This window comes from Dermatophagoides pteronyssinus, unplaced genomic scaffold (assembly GCF_027571235.1).
Source record: "Dermatophagoides pteronyssinus isolate colony J.1.1.1.1 unplaced genomic scaffold, Derpt_VIB-CSIC_2022.12 sq0002, whole genome shotgun sequence".
In the NCBI taxonomy this organism is placed as follows: Eukaryota; Metazoa; Arthropoda; class Arachnida; order Sarcoptiformes; family Pyroglyphidae; genus Dermatophagoides; species Dermatophagoides pteronyssinus.
Genome location: NW_027461526.1, coordinates 970,793 through 993,089, shown reverse-complemented (window position 1 = coordinate 993,089; position 22,297 = coordinate 970,793). Strand labels below are relative to the sequence as shown.

General features: G+C 26.6%; 1 protein-coding gene across 3 annotated transcripts in view; it reads left to right on the top strand.

The window, feature by feature from the left end:
* The window catches only part of LOC113797380 (uncharacterized), a 30,493-nt gene extending 9,765 nt beyond the window's left edge, over positions 1 to 20,728 (top strand). The window contains exons 3-16 of one of the 3 annotated variants that reach the window (XM_027347746.2): positions 2,003 to 2,353; positions 5,139 to 5,507; positions 6,170 to 6,265; positions 6,568 to 6,996; positions 7,191 to 7,593; positions 7,786 to 8,288; positions 9,883 to 10,236; positions 11,271 to 11,405; positions 16,558 to 17,460; positions 17,643 to 18,377; positions 18,519 to 19,073; positions 19,134 to 19,186; positions 19,379 to 19,916; positions 20,049 to 20,728. In XM_027347746.2, coding sequence (XP_027203547.2) covers positions 2,003 to 2,353; positions 5,139 to 5,507; positions 6,170 to 6,265; positions 6,568 to 6,996; positions 7,191 to 7,593; positions 7,786 to 8,288; positions 9,883 to 10,236; positions 11,271 to 11,405; positions 16,558 to 17,460; positions 17,643 to 18,377; positions 18,519 to 19,073; positions 19,134 to 19,186; positions 19,379 to 19,852 — 5,360 coding nt within the window. In that variant the 3' untranslated portion in view covers positions 19,853 to 19,916; positions 20,049 to 20,728. Of the gene's footprint in view, positions 1 to 2,002; positions 2,354 to 5,138; positions 5,508 to 6,169; positions 6,266 to 6,567; positions 6,997 to 7,190; positions 7,594 to 7,785; positions 8,289 to 9,882; positions 10,237 to 11,270; positions 11,406 to 16,557; positions 17,461 to 17,642; positions 18,378 to 18,518; positions 19,187 to 19,378; positions 19,917 to 20,048 lie in introns of all 3 variants that reach the window. The other 2 variants (XM_027347745.2, XM_027347744.2) reach the window with 2 other exon arrangements.
* Positions 20,729 to 22,297: the final 1,569 nt, after the last annotated feature.

Here is a 22,297-nt window from a genome sequence, read left to right as displayed (position 1 = left end):
TCAAATTAATTCCTGTTGGCCAAATAAAAACCAAGAAAAAAAGTAGATAAATAATGCTCGCCGAATTGACAACCGACAATAGTCGCCGATGTCATTGTCTCTCCTTAAAAAATCAATCAACCATCAGAATGTTTTACAAATTTTTTTATCCTCTTTATCGTTCTCATCATCATCATCATCATCATCGATATGTTTTACGAGTGTCAACACACTTTGTTCCCTTTTTTTCTGCTTACTTTTGTTTTTACGATTGTATATTTGTTTTATATTTTCGAATCATTGACTTTCCCTTTCAATAATCATCATTATATTTTTCTTATTGGAAACAAGAATTTTTTATTTGTTGTCGTTTTTTTTGATAGTTTGAATCGTCATTTATTGTGTTTTGTCACTTGTTTTTATTTTTGATTCTTGTAATCATCATTATTATTGGTTTGATTTTTTTTCTTGAAACGTTTTGTTTGTTTTTTTCATTTGAAACAACCGAAAAAAATACGATTTGATTTTCATTCATGAATGGTACAAACAATCGTTACATGTTTCAATATTTGAAAAGTTTAGATTTTGTTTTTGTTGTTTTTTGATCCAAAATTCCAATCACAAGAATTTTTTCGGTTTTTGTTTTTTTTGTTCAATTTTCATTATTTGGTTAGTTGTCCCTGAAGAATTTGCTGTTGTTTTTTAGAAGGAAAATTAGATGAAATCTCGATTATATGAAAAAAACAGTCATCGGATTGGCAATGAACAATTCTTTTATCATTCATTCATTTTATTGTCTTGATTTAAGCCATAAAAATGGAAAATAAACATAGACAAAGATATATGATGAGAGATAAATTTAAACAAATCGTAGATATTCATATAAGCAAGCGTTTTCATTTTTTTCTTCTTTTTACAAATTTTTTGTTGTATGCAACATGATGATAAATTGGGATGTGAAAATTTTCTGACATTTACCCATCGTCTGATACTTTTCATCCATTTTCATTCATTTCCAAAACTGTAGTTTCAAAATAGGGGAAAAATGAAGTGAAAACAAGAAACAATTCTTAACCCAGAAAAAAAAGAATAAAATATCGAGCAGAAAAACAAATGTTAGGATCAAAAAAAAAATTGTATCTTACGAATGAATTTCACAGATTCATCTTGCCCGATAATAACAATATTTAACCATTTTTGACCATTTCAGATTGTTATGGAATAATAAAAAATTACCCCTTTTTTCACTATTACACTTACATGACCAGATGACGTTTTTTTTGGCAAATAAGAATGAATGAACAAAGAAAACAAAAAACAAAGAAAAATAAAAGATAAACTTGTGCATAAATGTGAAAAATTACATATTACATACTTGAACAAAAGAATCATTTTGGTTGTTTTATCTTGTTCAATTTTTGCTCTTCATCATTCACATTTTCATTCAGTTTTCTTTTAGTTTTCTTTTCTTCAACAGACTAGATTCTTGTTGTCGAATGAAAATGTTTTTTTTTCGTTGTTTCTCGATTTGAAAATTCAAAATCGTTACACATCTATATGCCCACTGTATTTTATTCATTATTTTAAAAAAGAATGAATGAATTCCGAATAATAAAAAAGATAATAATAGTGATACATGAAAAAATTTTACATTTTCGACATTTTATAAAAATACTCTAATCTTGCTATATTCATTCACTTTGGGTGTGTGTAGATGTGTAAAATGATTCTTGAATCGTTTTTTGTGTTGTCATTTTTTTCAAAAAAAAAAGAGTGAGAAGAAAAACAAATAAACAAACAACACCAGGCATTTGTTACAAGTTTTATTTTGTTGTTTTTATTCGAAAAATTCTCTTTCTTGTTCACTCTTTGTATGATCAGTTTTTTTTGTTCATCATCAATTTTCGTTGATTATCCATACACTGTTTTTATTCTTTTATTGTAACGATAACAATGTAAAATTTTAATCTTTATCTTTATTTTTTCTTTTTCCTATTTCTACATTCAAAATTTCAAACAAAAGCATATCCAACCATACGAGCTTTATTGGGAAAAAGTGTTGGACTTCCGTGTAATATTTCACAATCGATAAGGGAAGGAAATTCTATCAAACTAGTATTATGGTATAAAAATAATGTACTTGGATCACCAATCTATAGTGTTGATGCTCGTGATACACAAAATTTTAGCTTAGCTCGACATTTTATTGCCTCTTCTTATCAACAACGTGCATCATATGAAATGAATTTGGCCACACGAACAGCATCGTTGATTATCAATCCGGTTGAGGATAGTGATGATGGCCATTATATATGTCGTGTTGATTATCGTTGGACACGTACAACAATCAGTAATGTGCGGTTAGAAGTTATCGGTAAGTTGTAATTTATTTTCAATTTATTCAAGAATAATTTTTTCTCATGATGTTGATAATGCTTTTGAAAAATCTCTTTTGTTCAAATTATGGATCAACTTTACTTAATCCTTTAAAATAGCTTTTTTTTGTGGCCATTTTTCTTTGAAAAGTGTATTTTGTTTGCATTAATAATATTAAAGTATTATAATCAGAATACAGATCATAAAATGGTCATGATTTGAAATATAAAAAACCTAATACAGTACCAAATAATAATAATACCTTAACCACAACGATTGTGGAGTCGAATGAAGAGAATTTCATTATCGTTCAGTGATTTATTTCTCCATTTATCCGGTGCGTAAAGGCCTAAATCTCTTTTTTCAGTAAAAACCTATTGGACTAACGGCATATTCATAAAGCTTTTGAGTCAATTTATTCGGAATGAAAATTACTGAACTTTTTTTTATCCATTGGCAAGACAAATATATTTTTAATATTTTTTTCTACTGAATACGAAAATTCACTGAATTTTTGTTGTTGTTGTTTTTTTCCATATTAGCTTTTCCATTTTACCGTAAACGATGTGCTCGGCAGATCATTAATCAAATCTTTGAAACCTCTATATCTCATTGTATGAAATACACTGTGTAGATTACGTGTTTCATCTATTTAATACAGGAAGGATGTATGTGTGTACGAGGTTCATGTCTTATCTCTTGTTACAAAAAAAAGGCGCTGAAAAAAGTCTATGGAAATGTGAATTTTTTTATTTGTTTTATAACTCGATTTGTTTGTGTAAGATCGGATATTTAAATATTTTTTGTTGTTGCATAGTTCGTGTGGTTGTATGCTGATTTTATTTGATTCATTCGATCGATGATATCAAAGAATGGAGATACCCAATTAACAATAAATTTTAAAATTATTTTGGAACACAATTTGTCCATTTTTTTGTCTTGTCGGAAATGATTATTGTTCTACAATCAATCAAATAAGTTAATTTTTAATTTTTTTTATGATAAATCAATAATTTCGAACATGGTTTTTCATTTTTTATTCATTTTTTTTTTTTTTTGGGTATCATTTCCGTCTGATCGTTGATGAATGTACTAACATTTGATTTATTAAAATTATTATTATGTATTCTATACAAGTTTCTTTTTTTTCAACAATAATTTTATTACTTTTAAAATTTCAATGTTTCTTCATGATAGTTTTTCGCCAGTTTTTTTTTGTTTCTTTCTTTTCTTTTACAATGTTTGATAATTTGGAAAATGAAATTGAAAACGATATATTTTTTTAATGTTAAAATAAATTTTTTTTATCGAAAAATATAATTTTCCCTTCACCTAAAGTGAAAACGTGTCGAGAAACGTTAATTTTTTAGTATTTTTTTCCATCACTGTTGTGGCTGAGAATTTTTTTTCGGATGTTCAAATAATAATCATTACGAGTTCTTTTTATTTCGCTGTAAAAATTTGGTCAATAAATCTTCTTTCTTTTTATTCATCATTTTCGAAGTATATATTTGTTTTCTCGGCTGGCCGAAATGATTCTCATAAATGAGAATTTACGTAACCTTTATTTTAATGATAATACAATTGCTAGAATCCGTAATTTCTCGTCCTGGTATGTTAGTTTTGTTTTTTTTTTTGCTATTTTTTCTGTTTCGGTTAGTATCATCAAAAAATAATAACATAACTGTTTAATTTATCCGAAAACAATTGAAAAGCACTATCTGATATATACCGAAAAAACAAAACAAAAATATAATCCATAATTGATATTTGACTTATGGGTTATTTCTCAAATAACGGTATACTATTCAGAAAAAAAACATTCTCTTTTTTTCATTGAAAGTTATTTATAACGGTAAAGATTACATTCATTTATATTAAGAAAATTGAACCACACTACTATTTTTGTATTATTATATGTTCAATATAAATAAATCCGATTTTCATCCTTATAAACGAATCATACTAATACTTTTTTAGCTAAAATTACAATAATAATATAATAAGATCGTTTTGTCTTTTCAGAAATTCCAATATTTTTGTTGTTGTTGTTTCGATTCACTAATATTATGATTGTTATCAGTATTATTGTTTTCGTCGAGAATCTAATACTTAATCATGACAGATTCTATATATAGTTTTATTCCATGTTAAAACGTCATATGCCAACAATTTTTTTTAAATCTCAATAATAACAGCTTGAAATAATTTAAAACTTTAACGAAAATAATTTTTTGCATTTTTTTTTGACTACGGTTGCTGTTTGATCTAAACAACGATGAAAAAAATGAAGTGAATTTTAAATTAGGATCAATCAAATGATATTCGTTTGGCTATTAGAGGTTCAGCTATAGAATAACTAATTTAAAAAAAAATGTTCGGACATCTTTATTATAGAATTTTTTTCCGTTTATTTTATTGCTAATGATGATCATTATTGTGCAATTTCATGGCTATTATTTTTTTAAAGAAAATGAAAATAGTTTTCATAAGTATACGGATGCAATTTAAATATGAACGAAAATAAATCATGAAATTCCATGATAAAATTTGATCATCAATTGCTAAAGTTTTTTGTTGTTGTGCCTATTGTGTTCCAAAATTTGCAGGATACCAATTTTCAATTTTTGAACCTTCATTTTGAGTTTATTATTCATTGTTATTGATTAACTGATGGCTTTAATCAAATTCTTCTTGATTATATTTAGTTGATGAAGATATATTGTTCATTCATTTTTTATCGTCTTTTTTTTATTGTTTATTTTTATTGTTTATTTTTATAGTTCCACCATTTATGATACAGATAGTGCAAAGTTATCAATATCAACCAGAACCAATATCGATGATGTCAACAAAAAAAATGGGCGTTGGTCAACATGGAATATATTTTCCAATGAAAAAAATAAATATTACAATTGATTCGAAACAAAAAAGTTTCGAAAGAAACTTTCATTATAGTATTAGATCTACAATGCCATTCACATCATCTATTGACAGCAATGATTCACCAACACTATCATCAACATCAACAAAACAATCCAATAATGGTGTAAATTCTGGTGTACCAACATCATCAACAATGATAAATGATGTGACCACCATACGACAGCCAGAATCGAGCACCTTAACGCTTAGCTGTGATTCGATCGGAGGTTTGTTATTTATTTGAAACTTTTTTTTTATTTTCATGAAAAAAGATTTACCATATCCTATTTGTATGTGTGTGTGTGTGTTTTGAATAAGAAATCAGAATGAAATTTGTTTTTATTTGCAATGAAATCAATTTTTTTTTCATAGAATATTTATTCATTTAAAAAAATAGCATAAGTATTTATATCATTGAATCGTCTAGGAAATTCTTGTGGTTGCATGGCAATCCATTTAGGCAGATAATTTTGCTTTCTTTTTCCTTAAATAATAATAATAATTTGTTTCGATTTGTTGTGATTCAGTTATTGTATCCGTTAGTCATTGACCTTTTCAATAATAATATATTTACATGCATGCAGATTTATTTCGTCTTTACACTTTTCCCATTACTTTCTATCATACGTGAAGAATTTTGGTTTTTTTATTTATACTTATTTTATTTTGGGCATGAATTTTTGATCGAAAATAAATATTTAGACTTTTTACCATCTATATTTTCAACTATATTCTGAATCTATTTTTAAAATTTTCTTTTTTTTCTTCTACGATTTTGCCTAAATTTCAAATCAATAATACTGATGTGGAAAAAAATATTTAACAACAAATAAATAACAAAATGGAACAAACTAAACGCATACAATTTGTTCATGCACAAAACAAACAGGCAAACCAATGTCAATGATAAAATGGTATCGTTTGACACAATTTGAAAATGCCAATCTAACCGATGCTCAACTTTACACGCTCTTACAATCATCCGGTATTTAGTTTTTCTTTTCTTTTTTCAATAAACACAAAAAAAATAACTCTGTTTGTGTATGGAGTAAAATGCTGAAAATGTTCCAATTTCTATAGATATTGAACAAACTTTTTGGCATTTGGCAACATATACAATGATGTATTTTTTTTTCTTTCTTCAATTAATTTATTCTTTTTTGTTTTTGTTTTTTGTTTTTATCGACTTGGAACAATGACAACAACATAACGGGATTCCCTACTGTACTGATAACAATAATAATAATAATAATGTTGAAACAACCGATTCAATAATGAAAATGCCAGAAGAAAAAAGTATGCAACTAATCGATGATAGTTACTATCCAATGTTGTTGGCGTCATTGCCATCAAACATACCTAGATTATTGTTTACCAATAATCTAAATTTTACGTCAAAAAATTCTGCTATAGTGTCTCCAAATATTGGTGCTGCTTCTGCTGAAATGATAATTCAAAACAAAATGAATAAAAATCTAATTCGATTAAATTATTCAACAACAACAACAACAAAAACGAAAGATTCGGCCAAAATAAATATGGAACAATCGGGTTTCGAAAACATTAACAATGGTATGATGAAAATTCCAATAGTACGTAATGAGCTTCATATTGGCAAAATTTCAATCGACAATCATGGCCAACTATATCTTTGTAAGACGATCAATACAAATCTTACTCGATCTATTGATATTATTGTTCGATTGGAAGTGTTTGGTGAGCATTTTTTTCAAAAGAAAATTTATTAAAAAAATTTTGTTGAGTTTTTTTTTGGTTCACCACAAACATAATAATGTCAAATTTTTGTGATGTTTTTGGTTCAATTTTTCAAAATGAAAGAAAGAATTTCTTTCATTCAATATTGTTTTATATTCTTTGCACATTTTTTCTTTGATTTCATTTTTTAATAGCTGGTCCAAAAACGATTCAAATTGAACAACGATTGCCAGCACAGGATGGACATTTTCATGGTGTTAATAATGATGATTCAGATAGTCATCCGGATATGACTATCAGTAATAATAATCGTACATGGCATTCAATCGAGCTACTCGATCATTATCTACATCGTCATGGTTCGTCGACGGGATCAATGAAGATAGCCTCATCATCATCAACAGAAGCAGCATCATTTTCTTCAGCATCAATAACAAATAATAATCACTGGACACACGCAAAAAAATCATTTCGTTTACGTTCTGGTTATGAATTTGATTTTACATGCCAAACAAATGGATCATTACCTGATTCTCAAATATTCTGGTATTTACGAGATATAAATACAAATCGTCTACGTAATATTACCGAATTCAGGTTAGTTTATTGTTTTTTTTTGTCATATTAGAGTCAAAAAAATAAAAATGCTTAAAAATATGATTGTGATGGTAGATAAATCACCATCATCATCATAATGTTTAAACTAGGACTTCAACAAAACAGAAATCTTTACTGATTATTTTTTTACATTTTTGTTTTTTCTCAATTTTTACTTGTATGTCGTAATAGTAACATGTACCAAAATGGTCATAATACATTGAGCTATCTACGTATAGTGCCTCAATACACTGATAACAAAGCCAACTTGATCTGCCAAGCATACAATCCATCCATGTTACAGGAATTGATATTAAGCTTAAAACTATGGTTAAATTATACTACAAATGTCGAATCATCATTGTCATCAATATCAAAGCAAATAGAATCGTCCAGTAATCAACCAAATTTTTCATTAACAAAATCTTCATCTTTATTGCCTTTAATTTCATCATCTTCTTCTTCTTCTTCTTCATCAGAAAATGATGACAGCCTTTTGAATCAAGACTATTTAAATTCCATTATAACAAATCTAATGATGCAAGACGAAGATGAAGATGAACAACAACAACAATATTTTCATCATCATCAACAAGATGAACAACAACCAAGCAAAAATCTTTTTAAACAACTATCATACTACTTGAAACATTATCCATTTCAACTTTTTACTTCCGTTTATCTTGATGTTAATTGTGAGTGAAGATCTTTTAAAACATTTTAACATTACAAGCATTTTTTTCAACACTTATACATAGATAAGATCATTTGCTTATTTGATTTGATATAAAAACAAATGAATCCATTTAGTCTGCATATGGTTGTAGTTAGTGATAAGAAACAAAATAACAACAAACATGATAATGATTAATCCTTTAGTTGTTAGTGGCCAGAAATTTTGGCCTTTAAAAAGATATAAGGGTGAAAAAGGTCATTTGTTATATCATCATCAATGATCTTAGTATATAAATAATACATATAAACAGTTCTACAGTAATGTCCAATGTATAAGAACATAAAAGATGGTAAACAAAAAAACAAAAAAAAACATTATGAATTTGTTGAAATTCTCTCGACGAATTCCTATTATAATGATGATAATGAAAAAAATGACAAACATTTAAATACAATTAATTGAACCCTTAATATTGTTAGTGTTTTGTTTTTCATAAATAAATGTAGCTGATGAATGAAATAAAATACCCAGGGAATCATTGTACAAAATGATAATAGTTCATATGAATTTTGTATCCAAACAAAAAGAAAACGATGTATATTGCAAAGAAGATGATAAATATTCTCTTGAGATGTTACCCCTAAGAAAAGAAAAATTCTATGCACGATTATTATTGTCATTATATCCAATAAATTTTTTACACAATACATTTTATATGTAAACATTGATCTATGTTTTTTTAGTATTGGTTAATCTTAATGTGTTTGGAAAATAGAGAAAACAAAAAAGGAATGAAGTGAAGAACCTCAAAGAAAAAAAAATTCAAATTCTTTTGAAACAATAATGATTTTCAATTGTTCTTTCTTTATTGTGTTTTTTTTCGCTCTTTCCAATCTAAGAGATAGGTGTCGATTCTATGCAATTATGCTGTTTAAAAAAAATGTATGCTAACAATACTCAAACCATGATCTAAGAATAGATTGCTATATTTTAGAATGAGGAAGAAGAATAGATTTTTTATAACCAAAAAAAAGCATTTCAAGAACAACGATTTGAAAAACAAAATACAAAAGAAAATCGCCGAATAAACGCAAATAAACGCGAATTTTTTTTTGCTGTTTCTTTGTTTTGTTATTATATTTGTTTAAATTGTTTGAAAAAAATTGAATTTTCAAATTTTTTTCTGTTGAAAACATTATTATGTAATGGTTGGGCATAAATTTTTAATACCCACAAAAATCCCAAGAAAAAGTTTTGCGAATACTTTTCATCATAGCCATGACCGAATTCAAGATATTTTTGGAAAGGAATCTTCTCATATACACCTTGTTCTATCAATACATACTTACCTATAGATTGAGATTCTTCATCATTATCGCTGATGTTGTATAATTTAATTACATTGAGTGCCAATTTTGTTAATGTTTGAAAACATTGTGAATCAAAAATATAGACAATAAAATTAAAGAATTAATATGAAATTCAATCGAATATTATCAACATAATGTCAATTGAATATAAACATAATCTTATAGAATTGATTTTGTTGCTCATTATTTATCAATAATCTTGTTGTTTAATCTTTTATTTTGATCTAATTTTTTTCGAAATAGACAAACCAATCGTATTGATCAAAGTTTTGAGCGGCGAACAAATGTATCATGAAGTATCATCATCCAATTCAAACATAAATAATGATTATATCTCGAATCGATCAAATGCATCCGTATTTTCTCAAACTGATAATAGCAAAGATCAAAAATATTCAAATCTTAATAATAATAACAAAAATAATAATCAACAAACAACAACAACAACAACTGCTACATCATCTACAATGGAACATTATTATCGATTCATTGAAATGTCTGAAATATTTTTCAATTGTACAATAAATTCAAATCCAGAATCATATCTCATTGAATGGTTTATGAATAAAAAATTGATTTATACCGATATTCCAAAAGGTAATTTAACATTTGCTTATTATGTTTAGTTCTTTTATGTTTTTTCCTGTCAATGTATGAAATATTGTTCAAAATCAAATTTGATTTTTGTTTTCAAATTGGCTGTAGACGATTTGGAAATCGAAATCGAAAAAAAAAGATTTTTTTCGCTTATTTCAGAATTGTATTCATGAAAAAAACGATTTCGGATGCTCACTTTTTTGCACCGGAATTCGTTACGTATCTTTAAGATCATATGAGACATAAGATTTTTTTCCCTTTTTTTCAATCAGAATTTTATTCCATATAGATATATTTTCCATAATGATTTAGATATAAAAATAGTGATAAAGATAATTCTCATCATCCTTTAGAAGGATATTTTCTGTTGAGAAAATATCCATTCATATTCTAATAGTTTGAAATCAGTATAAAAATCAGATTACTCATGCAAATCATCATCAAATTTAATAATGATGATGACATTTTCACAAAATTCGATTTGATTTTGGAATCTTAACAACAATTCTTTGGAATTTGTCGGGGACATAACATCAATTTTAATGAAGAACAGAAATCCATACACCCACAGAATATTAGAATTGGATTCATTTTTTTTATATATTCAAAACAATTTCTTTCTATAATTTTTTTACAAGTTGAATTTTTTTCCTAGCTTACTGATTGGAATCTAAATTTTTTAACAATTGTAAATCACAACATTGATAATAAACATAGAAAAGAACGAATAAAATGTTATGATGATATTATTCCAATTCAATTTTTTTCATTTTATTTCACCAAAATGTTTCTCTTGAATGTGATTAATGAATTTTTTCTTTCTATTTGGCTATTCCACTTAGTGTTTTTTTTTGGATTTATTTACATTTGAATTTTTCGTAGCCTGGACATTACACAGGCTTTTTGTGTAATGAATCATATCATATATCTTTGATAAAATTTATTCATATTTCTTTTTCTGGACAAAAATAATAAAAGCTGAAACATTTTTTTCATTGTTGATTTTTTTTCTTCTTTTCTACAATGTAAAATAGGCATCATCATAACGAATACAAATCGTACATTGATTATATCACCATCACAACGGCGATCATCAGGAATATATCATTGTTCAGCGACAAATATTCTTGGCAAAACTGTCAGCGATCGAGTTCAAATCGACATTCTTTGTAAGTGACCGCCATTTTTGGAATATTTTTCCATTTTTTTTCTATTATTTTCATTCAAGAGTTTTATTATGTGAATATAATGTTATGTATCCGTGTATTACATTTTTTTTTCACTATTCATAATATATGATTCTTGACTTTATAATGACGTTTCAGAACTGTGTTTGTGTATATGAGAGAGAAACACATTACTTCGAAACATATAATGATAGATTTTGTTCCGTTGAAGAAGAATAAAAAGAAAAAATCTGTTCATTGATTTATAATTTCAATGAAAAAAAACTCTCTTGAAATAAGATCATCTTCAATTCTTTGTCCATTGATTCAGAAGATTGTGTTTGAATAATCGTTGAAAAATTCATTCACCAACTTTTTCCATTGTGATCACATTTTGTTTAATGATTTATAAGAAATTCATACTTCAGAAATCTTATTACTTTACCCAAATCGAATACCGACTAAAGATAAAACAAGACCCAAAAAATAGAAAAAACCCAAATACAAATAATACTTGAATCTTAACTGAATAATGAAATTGAATAAAAATTAAGAGATGAGATTACCCAAAAATTAGAAACAAAAGATCAAAGTTGGAAGATTCTAAAAATACCGAAAAAAAGGGTAATCATTTTTTTTCATTAAATAACCGTTATTAGGAAATTCAATTGAATTTAATTCTAACCAGAGAAGATTTTTATCTTGAATTCTTGAATGTGCGTAAGAAAAAAACGAAAAAAAAATTTGACTAAAGAAATTAATGATTAAAATTTGATTTATGAACATTGGATTATTGCTTTCAATTGTTTTCGTTTCATTTTCATCATCATTAAATTTTACATAAATCTTTCGGTTTTTCATTGATGTTCGATTTTTTTCTGCTCTTGGATTTTCATTGTAAAATAATTATTCAAATGGCTACAAATTGTATGCTATTTATTTGATTTAACTTTTTTTCCAAGCATCTTATTATTATAATGTTAGTTGATTTTAATATTCTGTGAGAAAAAAAGTCCGTCCATTCTCGGAATTTTTTGAACATTCAGAATTCATTGTGAATTTATTTCCCCATAACTGGTAATTTTTTTTCTTATCACTTAATTTCGAGCGGCAAGATTCTTTTTTCAGCATTAAATGTTTCAATGTTTGAAATTTCCAAATGTAAATTTCTATTTCAAGAATAATGATTATCAAAGAAAAAAAGATTCGGCCAAATACAAATGAAATTTTTAATCTGATTTTTCGGACAGACGGTTGACGTTTTTTGTATTTACAGTGGTATATTTTTTTCCGGTTAACGATGATGAATTTGTTTGAAATAAAACTACCAAACATCGTTAATCAAAGCCATTATTAAATCGAAGAATAGTTGTAATTTATTTTTATATTGATATAATTCTATAGTCTCTATATCGAATCATGAATCTAATCTAATGGAAAGGAAAATATTTTTCCATTTGAAATTTTGTGGAAAATTGTTTGCCATTTTTTTTCAATTTCCAGACTTTTTTTTCATGTCTTTTTTTTTACAGATGATTAAAATTGGTTTTGTTCGTGTTCGAGTTTGTGTGTGTTTTTCCATCATGCATTACATTCCATTCGTAAAAAAACATAATGGCATACAAGGTATAAGTGTGTGTGTGAGCGAATGGCTTTTTCACACATCTCAATGTTAACATCGATATATCTACAGAACTTTTTCTAAATTTCGTTATTCACTAAATAAATGATCAAATTGTCTCCAAATATATTTCCTGAACTGTATTATTTTTCACTTCGAAATTTTCAACAGTTTTTGTTGAATTTCTGGAATTTTTATTCGTACAGCCAAAAAATGATATTGCACGCGTTAGTAAAAAAAAAGAAAATCTAATCAACGTCATTTTATAGGAAATTCTGTTAAAAGAGAAAAAATTATTTGGAATTCACGTTCATGTTCAATGAATGTATATTTCGTGAGAAAAAGTAAAAGTAAAAAAAATCATTGCCATTTTCTTCCGAACTAAAACATTTTTCAAAGGTCTAAACATCATTAAAACATTACATTCGTTTATCGTTTTCGAAACATTAGAAAATTTTTATTATTATTATTATTATCATTATTTGATTTAGGTTTTTAAAACATTAGTATTGTTTTCAAAGTTTAATTTTGGTCGAATTTTCTACTTTTCGGAAATCTATCGTCAAACTATTATTTGTTTGTCTGTTTGTTTTTAATATCCAAAAAAATTGGTTTGACTCGGTATTTTTTTTCTATTGGAATAATGTTTTTCTGATTATATGATTCAGACATAAAAACCTCATTGATGACGATAATAATAATCATTATCATCCACACCGTCATTCGCTATGGTTTTTTTATCGTTTTGATTTTTTTTTTTTTGATTGTAATGTTTTTATACTTATTATCATTATCGTTGGTCTTAATGGTTGTAATGTTTTTTTTTGTTTTTGTTTACACTCATCCATAAACAAAGTTTTCTATTGATGTCAATAATAATCATCATTATGATCATAAGATTTAATTCAAAAATGAAAAAAAATCCTATATTTCAATACATCGTTCACTTTTTTCACGATGATGTTCATCATATGTTTCCTACATAAAATATTGATTCATTCGCGAAAAAAAACTTTCTTCATTTATATGATTCATTTTTTTTGCAATCTTTAATGCTCAATTTTTTGTTTTCGTTTCCGTAGCCAGATGCTTGTTTGTTTGTTTGTCACTATATATATTGGCACGATAGAAACAAATTGTTTTTTTCTCATCATCATCATCATCCAAATTATCGCTTAGATTCAATTAAATATCGATCCATTATGACAATGTTTCATCCATCAGCAAATGAATTTTGTTTTAAATTCACTTTAACTAGAAAAAAAACAAAACAAAATCGAAATTAATATAATGCTATTATCTTATTATTATTAAAATCAAAATAATAAAGATCATCATCAATCTAATTAGAATTCAAGATTTTTAACTTAGTTTTTTTTTCTTGGAACAAAACCTAACCAAAGAGTCTATTGAATCAAGTGAATGTTACAAAGATGAATTAGATCAATGGATAATTTTTTTTCCAGAGGCTTAATTCTATTTTCATCAACATTCACTTTTCGATATTACAATATTATTTGCCATCATTATTCTGGGAAAAAAATTGAGAGATTGAGCTTTTGGCTTTGAGCTTAATAAGTTGAAAATTATTATTATTAGTCCATATTCTTACTTAAATTATATATAATGAAAATGATTCTAATTAAGAAATTTTCCTGTCATCATTATCGATGATGATGATGATGATCTTAGTTCATCATTATCACAACTTATAATATATACATTATGAATTTATTACCCATCTATAAAATAATAATAGATCAGATGTCTTAACAACGAAAATAAGTTAATATTCTTATATGACAAAATCATATACCTCTTCAATATAATATGTTTCAGTATGAATATTGTTTTCCCGCCGGCTCAATTTCTAATGTAGATTAATAAAGATTTTTTTCTTGGCATCGTTAACGAACAAAAAAAAAACATTGAAAATCGATTTTTTTTTGTCGTAATATACCAATCTCATGTTTTGATGACGATGATGAGTAAAGCTAAATTAATTGGTCATTTTAGCTTTTTTTACGATATGACATTTTATGTTTGTATTTATCATCAATTTGTTATGCTTATTTCTTATTATTGGTTCTAATTTATCATCATTATATTATCATTTATTTTATGAATACTTAATATGATGTATGACATTTTCAAATTGTGAATATGTTTTTTTTATTAATAATTTTCCAACACAGTAATTTCATCGATATTACATTTATTTAATTAAATATTTTTTTTCTACATTACCAAATGGGAATATTGCTTACAATTTAGTTTTTTTCGCACTATTATTGGATTCATTCGATAATTTTTTCAAGACATTTTTTTTCGTTTCGTCTCTTGTTGTTCATGAATATCAATTTTGATTTGTTCGTATGTTACAACAATTCATTGAATGATTTTATGCGATAACAGAAACATGAAAAAAAAGAAATCGACCATTTATTTTTTTCAGGTGATGAATTTTTTTTTGTTGCATGTTTTTCATCGTTGTTAATGTCTTGTCCTTCATGTTGTCTTGTTGGAATCGGATTCTTTTCCATCAAGTAATTTTTCTTATTTTTGCTTTCATGTATCGCTTGAAATTTTCCACATTTTATTTCCTTTCTATTTTGAATATAAAATAAGAAAATTGACGTTTAATTTGTAAAGTTTTCCAATAAGCTGATTAGATTTTTTTTTGTTTTATTTAAAGCTCACGTTTATTCATTGAAAATTCTGATCGTGTTCTAAACTGTCCGATTATGATGGTCAATGGCTATTATCATTTGTACCCGCAACCATCATGAAAGCGCGAAAAAAACAATTTTTCTCTTCGTGATTATCATGTATGACTATTAAAGAAGCAAAGAAAAAAAAACGAGTGTCCAATCGAAAATTTATTCAAGCTTTTTAATTTGTTTTTGGTTACAGTCACGTGTTGGTCCCATTTTGGTTTTTGTTACTATAGTATCAGTCCGATTTTGTTTGATGTTGTTTCAGCTAATTTGCATAATTTCTTTTCATGTTATCACAAACTTTTTTTGAATTTTTTTTTTGCTTGTCAATTTTTTCTTTTGTCGATTGAGCTCATTTTTAATGTCACATATAACATGAAATTCTTGATTCTGTTTAACGAAATAAAAAAAAATCTTTTAGTTTTTGAACATGCATCATTGGCTTTTATGATTCTGTTTGATCATTGGGTCATCCTATCCTTTCATTCTTATGATGATGGATCATCGTAGTTGTCGTTTTATCATTGTATATAAATTAGAATCATCACCAAGTTAAAATACTCGATTAATGTATGTTGAATTTCAAAAGAATCGGAAAAAATCTTCAAGATCAATCATAAATGATGATGATGATAATGACAAAATGATTGATTAGATGAAAAATATTTACAATGTTTGATCCAGATGATTTTGATGTAACTCTTCTTTACTTTTTAAAAATATCATTAGTTTCATTTCCTGATATATTCTATTCTCATAATTTTCATTCTATCCTAAACTAATATTATGATTTTTTTCATTTCATTTATAAATATAGTTAAGCCTCAATGTCAAGTTGAATTTGTTCAGACCTACTATCAACATCTAGATGACTATGTTCAACTTAAATGTCATATCATAGCGAATCCAAGTGAAGATGTACAATTCACATGGAGATTCAATGATACTGTTTTTATTGGTGATATTAATAGTGCCTATACTTCATCATCATCGTCGAGTGAATCTTTTGTTGATCATGTTCAAGATATATCTTCTTCTTCATCGATTGAAGATGTCATCGATCAAGAATTTATAATTCAAGATAGAAACAAAATCAACAACGACAAACAAAATGATAATCATAGCTGGAAAACAAGGCGAATATTACCGCGACCAAAATCTACATCAATACATACAACTATTGATCATCAACATTTGGTAACAAATGTTATACGAATACATTTGAAAAAATGGTCAAGTTTTGGTCAATTTACATGTACAGCTAAGAATTCTATTGGTATTCAAAGTGAACCATGTCGTTGGCAATTAATACCACATCATTATCATACACATTATCGTAATAGTTATGAATCATCAATGAATAATATTCATAGTAATCGTCATCAATATCACCATCATCAACAACAACAACAACAAAAATCACAATCATTGATGCAGCAATTTTCATCATCATCATCATTTCGATTGCCGAATCAATTGAATAATTGTCATATAATTGAATCATCGAATGCTGTTGTTATCAAATGTTCAAATGGTGTCGAAGTGTATGAACGAACATCTGATAATACGTATCAACATCTGGAACCTATACAACATACGATTAATATGAATGATAGTCATTATCAAAATAATAATAATCATTTTTCTAATCATCATTTAGATATTAATAATAATAATAATGTTTATGAATATCCTGATGATAGTCTATCTAATCAACAAGGTAAGCAACATTAAGTCAGGTCAGAAGCATAATCTATACAATAGTTCAGTTTCATTTTGATAGTGAAATGAAAACTGAATGATGATATTCAAAATGATCAGTATGCACTCATTTTCATTTACCTAAAGCTACCATTAATTAATGATTTTTTTTCGTTATTTTTTTTTGTTATTCTAAAACAGTTCGTCCACTTTTAACCTATCATGTACAAGTTTTTCGTTTATCAATGAATAACAACAGCATCAGCCCGATTATCAAAACTTTAGAAAACCATAAAGCTAATGAAAAAATGGCAGACTATAATTTCGATAATGATACACCAAACAATGATAATAATAATAGTGATAATGATGATGATGATGATGATGAACACTTTGAACAATATTCGCATCAAAAATCTGGACCAAAAAAAACAAAAATTTCAACTACATTGAATCAACCTGAAACAAAGAAACAAATTGCCTCAATACATAATGCAGTTTCAAATTCTCAAAGTGAATCACCCACAGAAATGACAACAACAAAGACAACAATAACAAACGAACCATTACCGATAATGGAAACACTTAATTTCACAAATCCATTGTTCATCATTACTAATTTAACTTCATCAACATCGTATTTATTACGAATATGGTCAAGCAAACAACATATGGATGATTCAATGATTGAACAGGTAAACATAACCGTTCGAACAAAACCGGATGACGATGTATTCGATCATGATCATCATCAACGCCAACAGCATGATAATCAATCACAAATGAATCAAAAATCAATGAAAATTTTAGACAATCTATTATCTTTGATATCATTTGGACATAAAGATTTATTTATTATCTTGATCATATTGTTAATATTTATAATTGTCATTTTTACTTATGCAATACGAAAAGTTTATCATCATAATTCTAAAGGTAATAACGAAAAAATATATTCTATATTCATTAAATGTCCTGGAATAATTGATTTTAATCATTTTGTTTTTTTTCTTATTGAAATTTTTTTCATTTCGAATATATTTGTATCTTTTTGGTGTTCTGTTATTATAATAATAGCCGGACGTGATGTGAATGATAACTACAACGATATCAACGAAGGTGATTATAATAATAATAATAATCATCATTGTTTAAATGCTCATCATACAAATGAAAATGAACGTTCATCACCATTATCATCATCGGCGATTAATGTATTTGAAACTGCTTTATGTGAAATGCGTCCCGAAACACTTGAAAATGATTTGAAGTTTAAAAATTTAACCACACCATCATCATCATCATCAGCAACGACAACAACAGCAGCGACAACAGGTGCAGCTCTAACTCTTACAAATCCTTATTCAGCAATATTGGATACATTTAAACCATATCATATGAATATGGAAAATTTATCCAATGATCATCAATCGCATCATACAGCTACTTCATCATCAGCTTTAATCATTAAATGTGATCTTCCAGATTCATCAATAATTACATATCAAAATTATTTATTTCCATTGACAACATGTGAATCAACATCGGCTACAACGACAACATCAACAACAACAACAACGAATAGTATAACGGAAGATCTAACAATGATGACCGATACCACAAACAATAATGGTGCATATATTTCAATCGATTCTGCAAACGTCGTCAATAATGAAAATAATAATGTTTTAGATACGATTGGCACAAATGTTACGAATAATCATAATCATAATAATAATTCTCACGTAAGTCAGCATATTTTTTTATATTCCATTTTGTTGCTGTTTCTTTTTCTTATCACAAATTATAAAAAATAGAATTAAGACTGAAAATTAGAATTTATTTCTAACTTTGATCTGATATTTTTTTTCATTTTTTATATGTCTCTATTCTCGTATTGTTTATATTCAAATTTTCAAATTCCGTACACTGAATAGTCATATCCATACGAACAAACCAGCCAACAGTCTCATACGGCAAATTTTACTCGAAATGAATTTACAATGAATATGAATGATCCAACAACAACATTATTGGAACAACAAAATTACCATCATCTTCACGATCTCATCCATAATCATCATCATCATCGTCATCACCGTAACAATAGTAATCATCATCATTATCCTCATCATGGACATTCGGCAATCGTCAATGATTCTAGAATGAATAATAGTAGTGATGATAATGTTGATAGTGAATCATATTTGTTATCAAATTCATTTCAATATCCCTTGAGTGTTCGAATCGTGCCAACTGATATTAATGATGCCAACATTTCAAATGTTACTTCGGTACAAGTTGCTACTGAATCAACAACAGATATTTATAATTCGAATTCACCGAATAATGACAATAATAATAATAATAATAATAACAGCAAAACGAACAAGATCCATACATTAGTATGACAAACAAACCTGATATAAACTTGAATGTATTGAATAAAGACACCTCTATGCACATCATACATAGGTAAGTTGATTGATATCTTTCGAATCGAAAATATTTACACACCGAAAAGCAGACATCAACAGATTTGATTCTGAAAAATTCAACACTTTTAGACATTCTAATTTATCACTATCTTTTTTCATTTTTTTTCAGATAAATAAATTGTCATCATACAATGCCAGATTCTTTCTCATCATTATTGATTGGATCGATTTCAAACAGATACATACATTAATGAACGAACAAATTGGACATCTATGATCAACTAATTCAGTATTATCAAACAACTATCCTATAATTGGATCCGTTGCCGTTTTTTTTCTCTCTATGATTCATCCAACCGGAATATTAAACAGAAAATTCGACTTTTGTTTTGGATTAAGCGACTGGACAAATGAACAATGAAACTAAAGAAAAAAATTGTCTACCCGAAATATGATGTTTGATGATTACAAAGTTTAATGATGATGATGGTATCCATGAATGGAATTGATGGGTGTAAAAAAATAGCTGGTGAAATCATTGATTTTTTTATACTTTCACTCAAATACTGGCTTTTTACATGGGGGCCGACTAATCGATTCGATTCTATAAAGTTTACAAAAGATTTTTGTTATTTATGTCTGATGAAAAAAGATAAAATTAAAGAAAAAAAAATCGATTGTCATAATTTTCAATAGTAATACTTTTATCTGTTTTTTTAATATTGTTGTTCTTTTTTAAAATATAATTTTATACACTCAAATCAAATCAAATGAACAATGCGATGAAAATGTTAATAAAAATAAAGAGATAATTTTCAAATTCAATTGTAACAAAGTTAAAATCAAATAAATAAAAAATGTGGTGAAAACAATGAAAAAAACAAGAAATTCGAATCTCAATTTTTTCAATAACAATTGATTAGGGACCAGATTGAATTTTTAAATTTTGCATAAAAGCCAATGAAATTTTCTTTCGTAACATCATAAAGATTAAAGTCTGGATTCATTTCTGGAAGGCAAATATGAAAAAATAACTTCTGTTAATAATTGGTATCAAATCTGCAACTGTATTCAGAAAATTTTTGAATCAAACAAAATAACGTAAACAAAACAAAAAATAAAAATAAAACAACTATTCTGAATGATATGCAAAAATTCTTTATTTTTTTAGAGTGAACGAACTAAAAAAATATTCACCATCAACCCAAATATCATATATGGTATTCTCCGTCAAACATTGTCAAATTCTTAAGATATTGATTTGGTTTAGTGTCAAAAAAAAAGAAGAAAATATTTTCCACATTTCTTCAAACAATCATAACAAAACAAAAAAAAGTATCAACGTGAAAAAATGAACATTGATATTTGTTCTATACAAAATATTTAAAAAAATTCTTCATTCATTTTATTGAAATGCAACTTTCTTGTTTTTTAAAGTTCATTTATCCATTGTCTTCTTGGACCGATAATAATGATGATGATGATGATGGTGACAATGACAATGGATGTAGCTCGTTTTTTCTTTTCTTTTTTTCAATGTTTCTTTTCATAGTTGATATAACCAGAGGGAAGTGATGGCAAGTCGTTTAGAAACACTTTTTTTCGCTATAATTTTAATATATTTTCTATGGAACTTTTTTTTCAAAAATAATGTATACGTTGAATATAATAAAAAAAGGGGGCGGAAACAGAATGCAAGTAAAAAATTGAAAAGAAAAAGTTTTGTCATCATATTATGACAACAAACAACAAATGGTCGTTTCTCATATATGAATAGCCAAATGAAATGTTTGACTGAGAAGATATTTTAATTTTTCTGGATCAAGTTTGTTTTTTCTTCAAATTAACCGCTATGTATTAAAAGCAGTAAAAGTCGATAGTGTTAGGCTTATCGCTATTGTAATCATCGATCCGAAGCTGTGTATTTGAAATGAAATCTTTTTTTTTTGATGATCCATTCATTTTTTTTTCATCTAGTCTTTTTTTATTTATCTTTTAGTATCATTTGTTGTATTAGATTTTTTTTTCTAGATCAAATTTTTCTTCATCTTTTTGCACTAAATGTTTTATTTGAAAGCATGAAACAAACGATACTCTCAACGATATTTTGTTACTTTTATACATTCATTTTTTATTTTGATACTTCTTATTACAATGACTTTTATTTCATATCATCATTTGAAGATTGCTTTTTTCCTCTTCTATAAATGTCCTTTTACTCTATCATGATAATGATAATGATGATGACTATGGTGATAATCGCTATCGAATTGAATGGCTCCCGTTGTTTATCATCACACACACAAACACACATATCCGAATTATATTTTGAATTATTTCAAATTTATAACAATCATAATGTGAGAACTGATCGAATTCAATTCAATTTTTTTGTTGCTTATTTTGTGCTATTTTCGA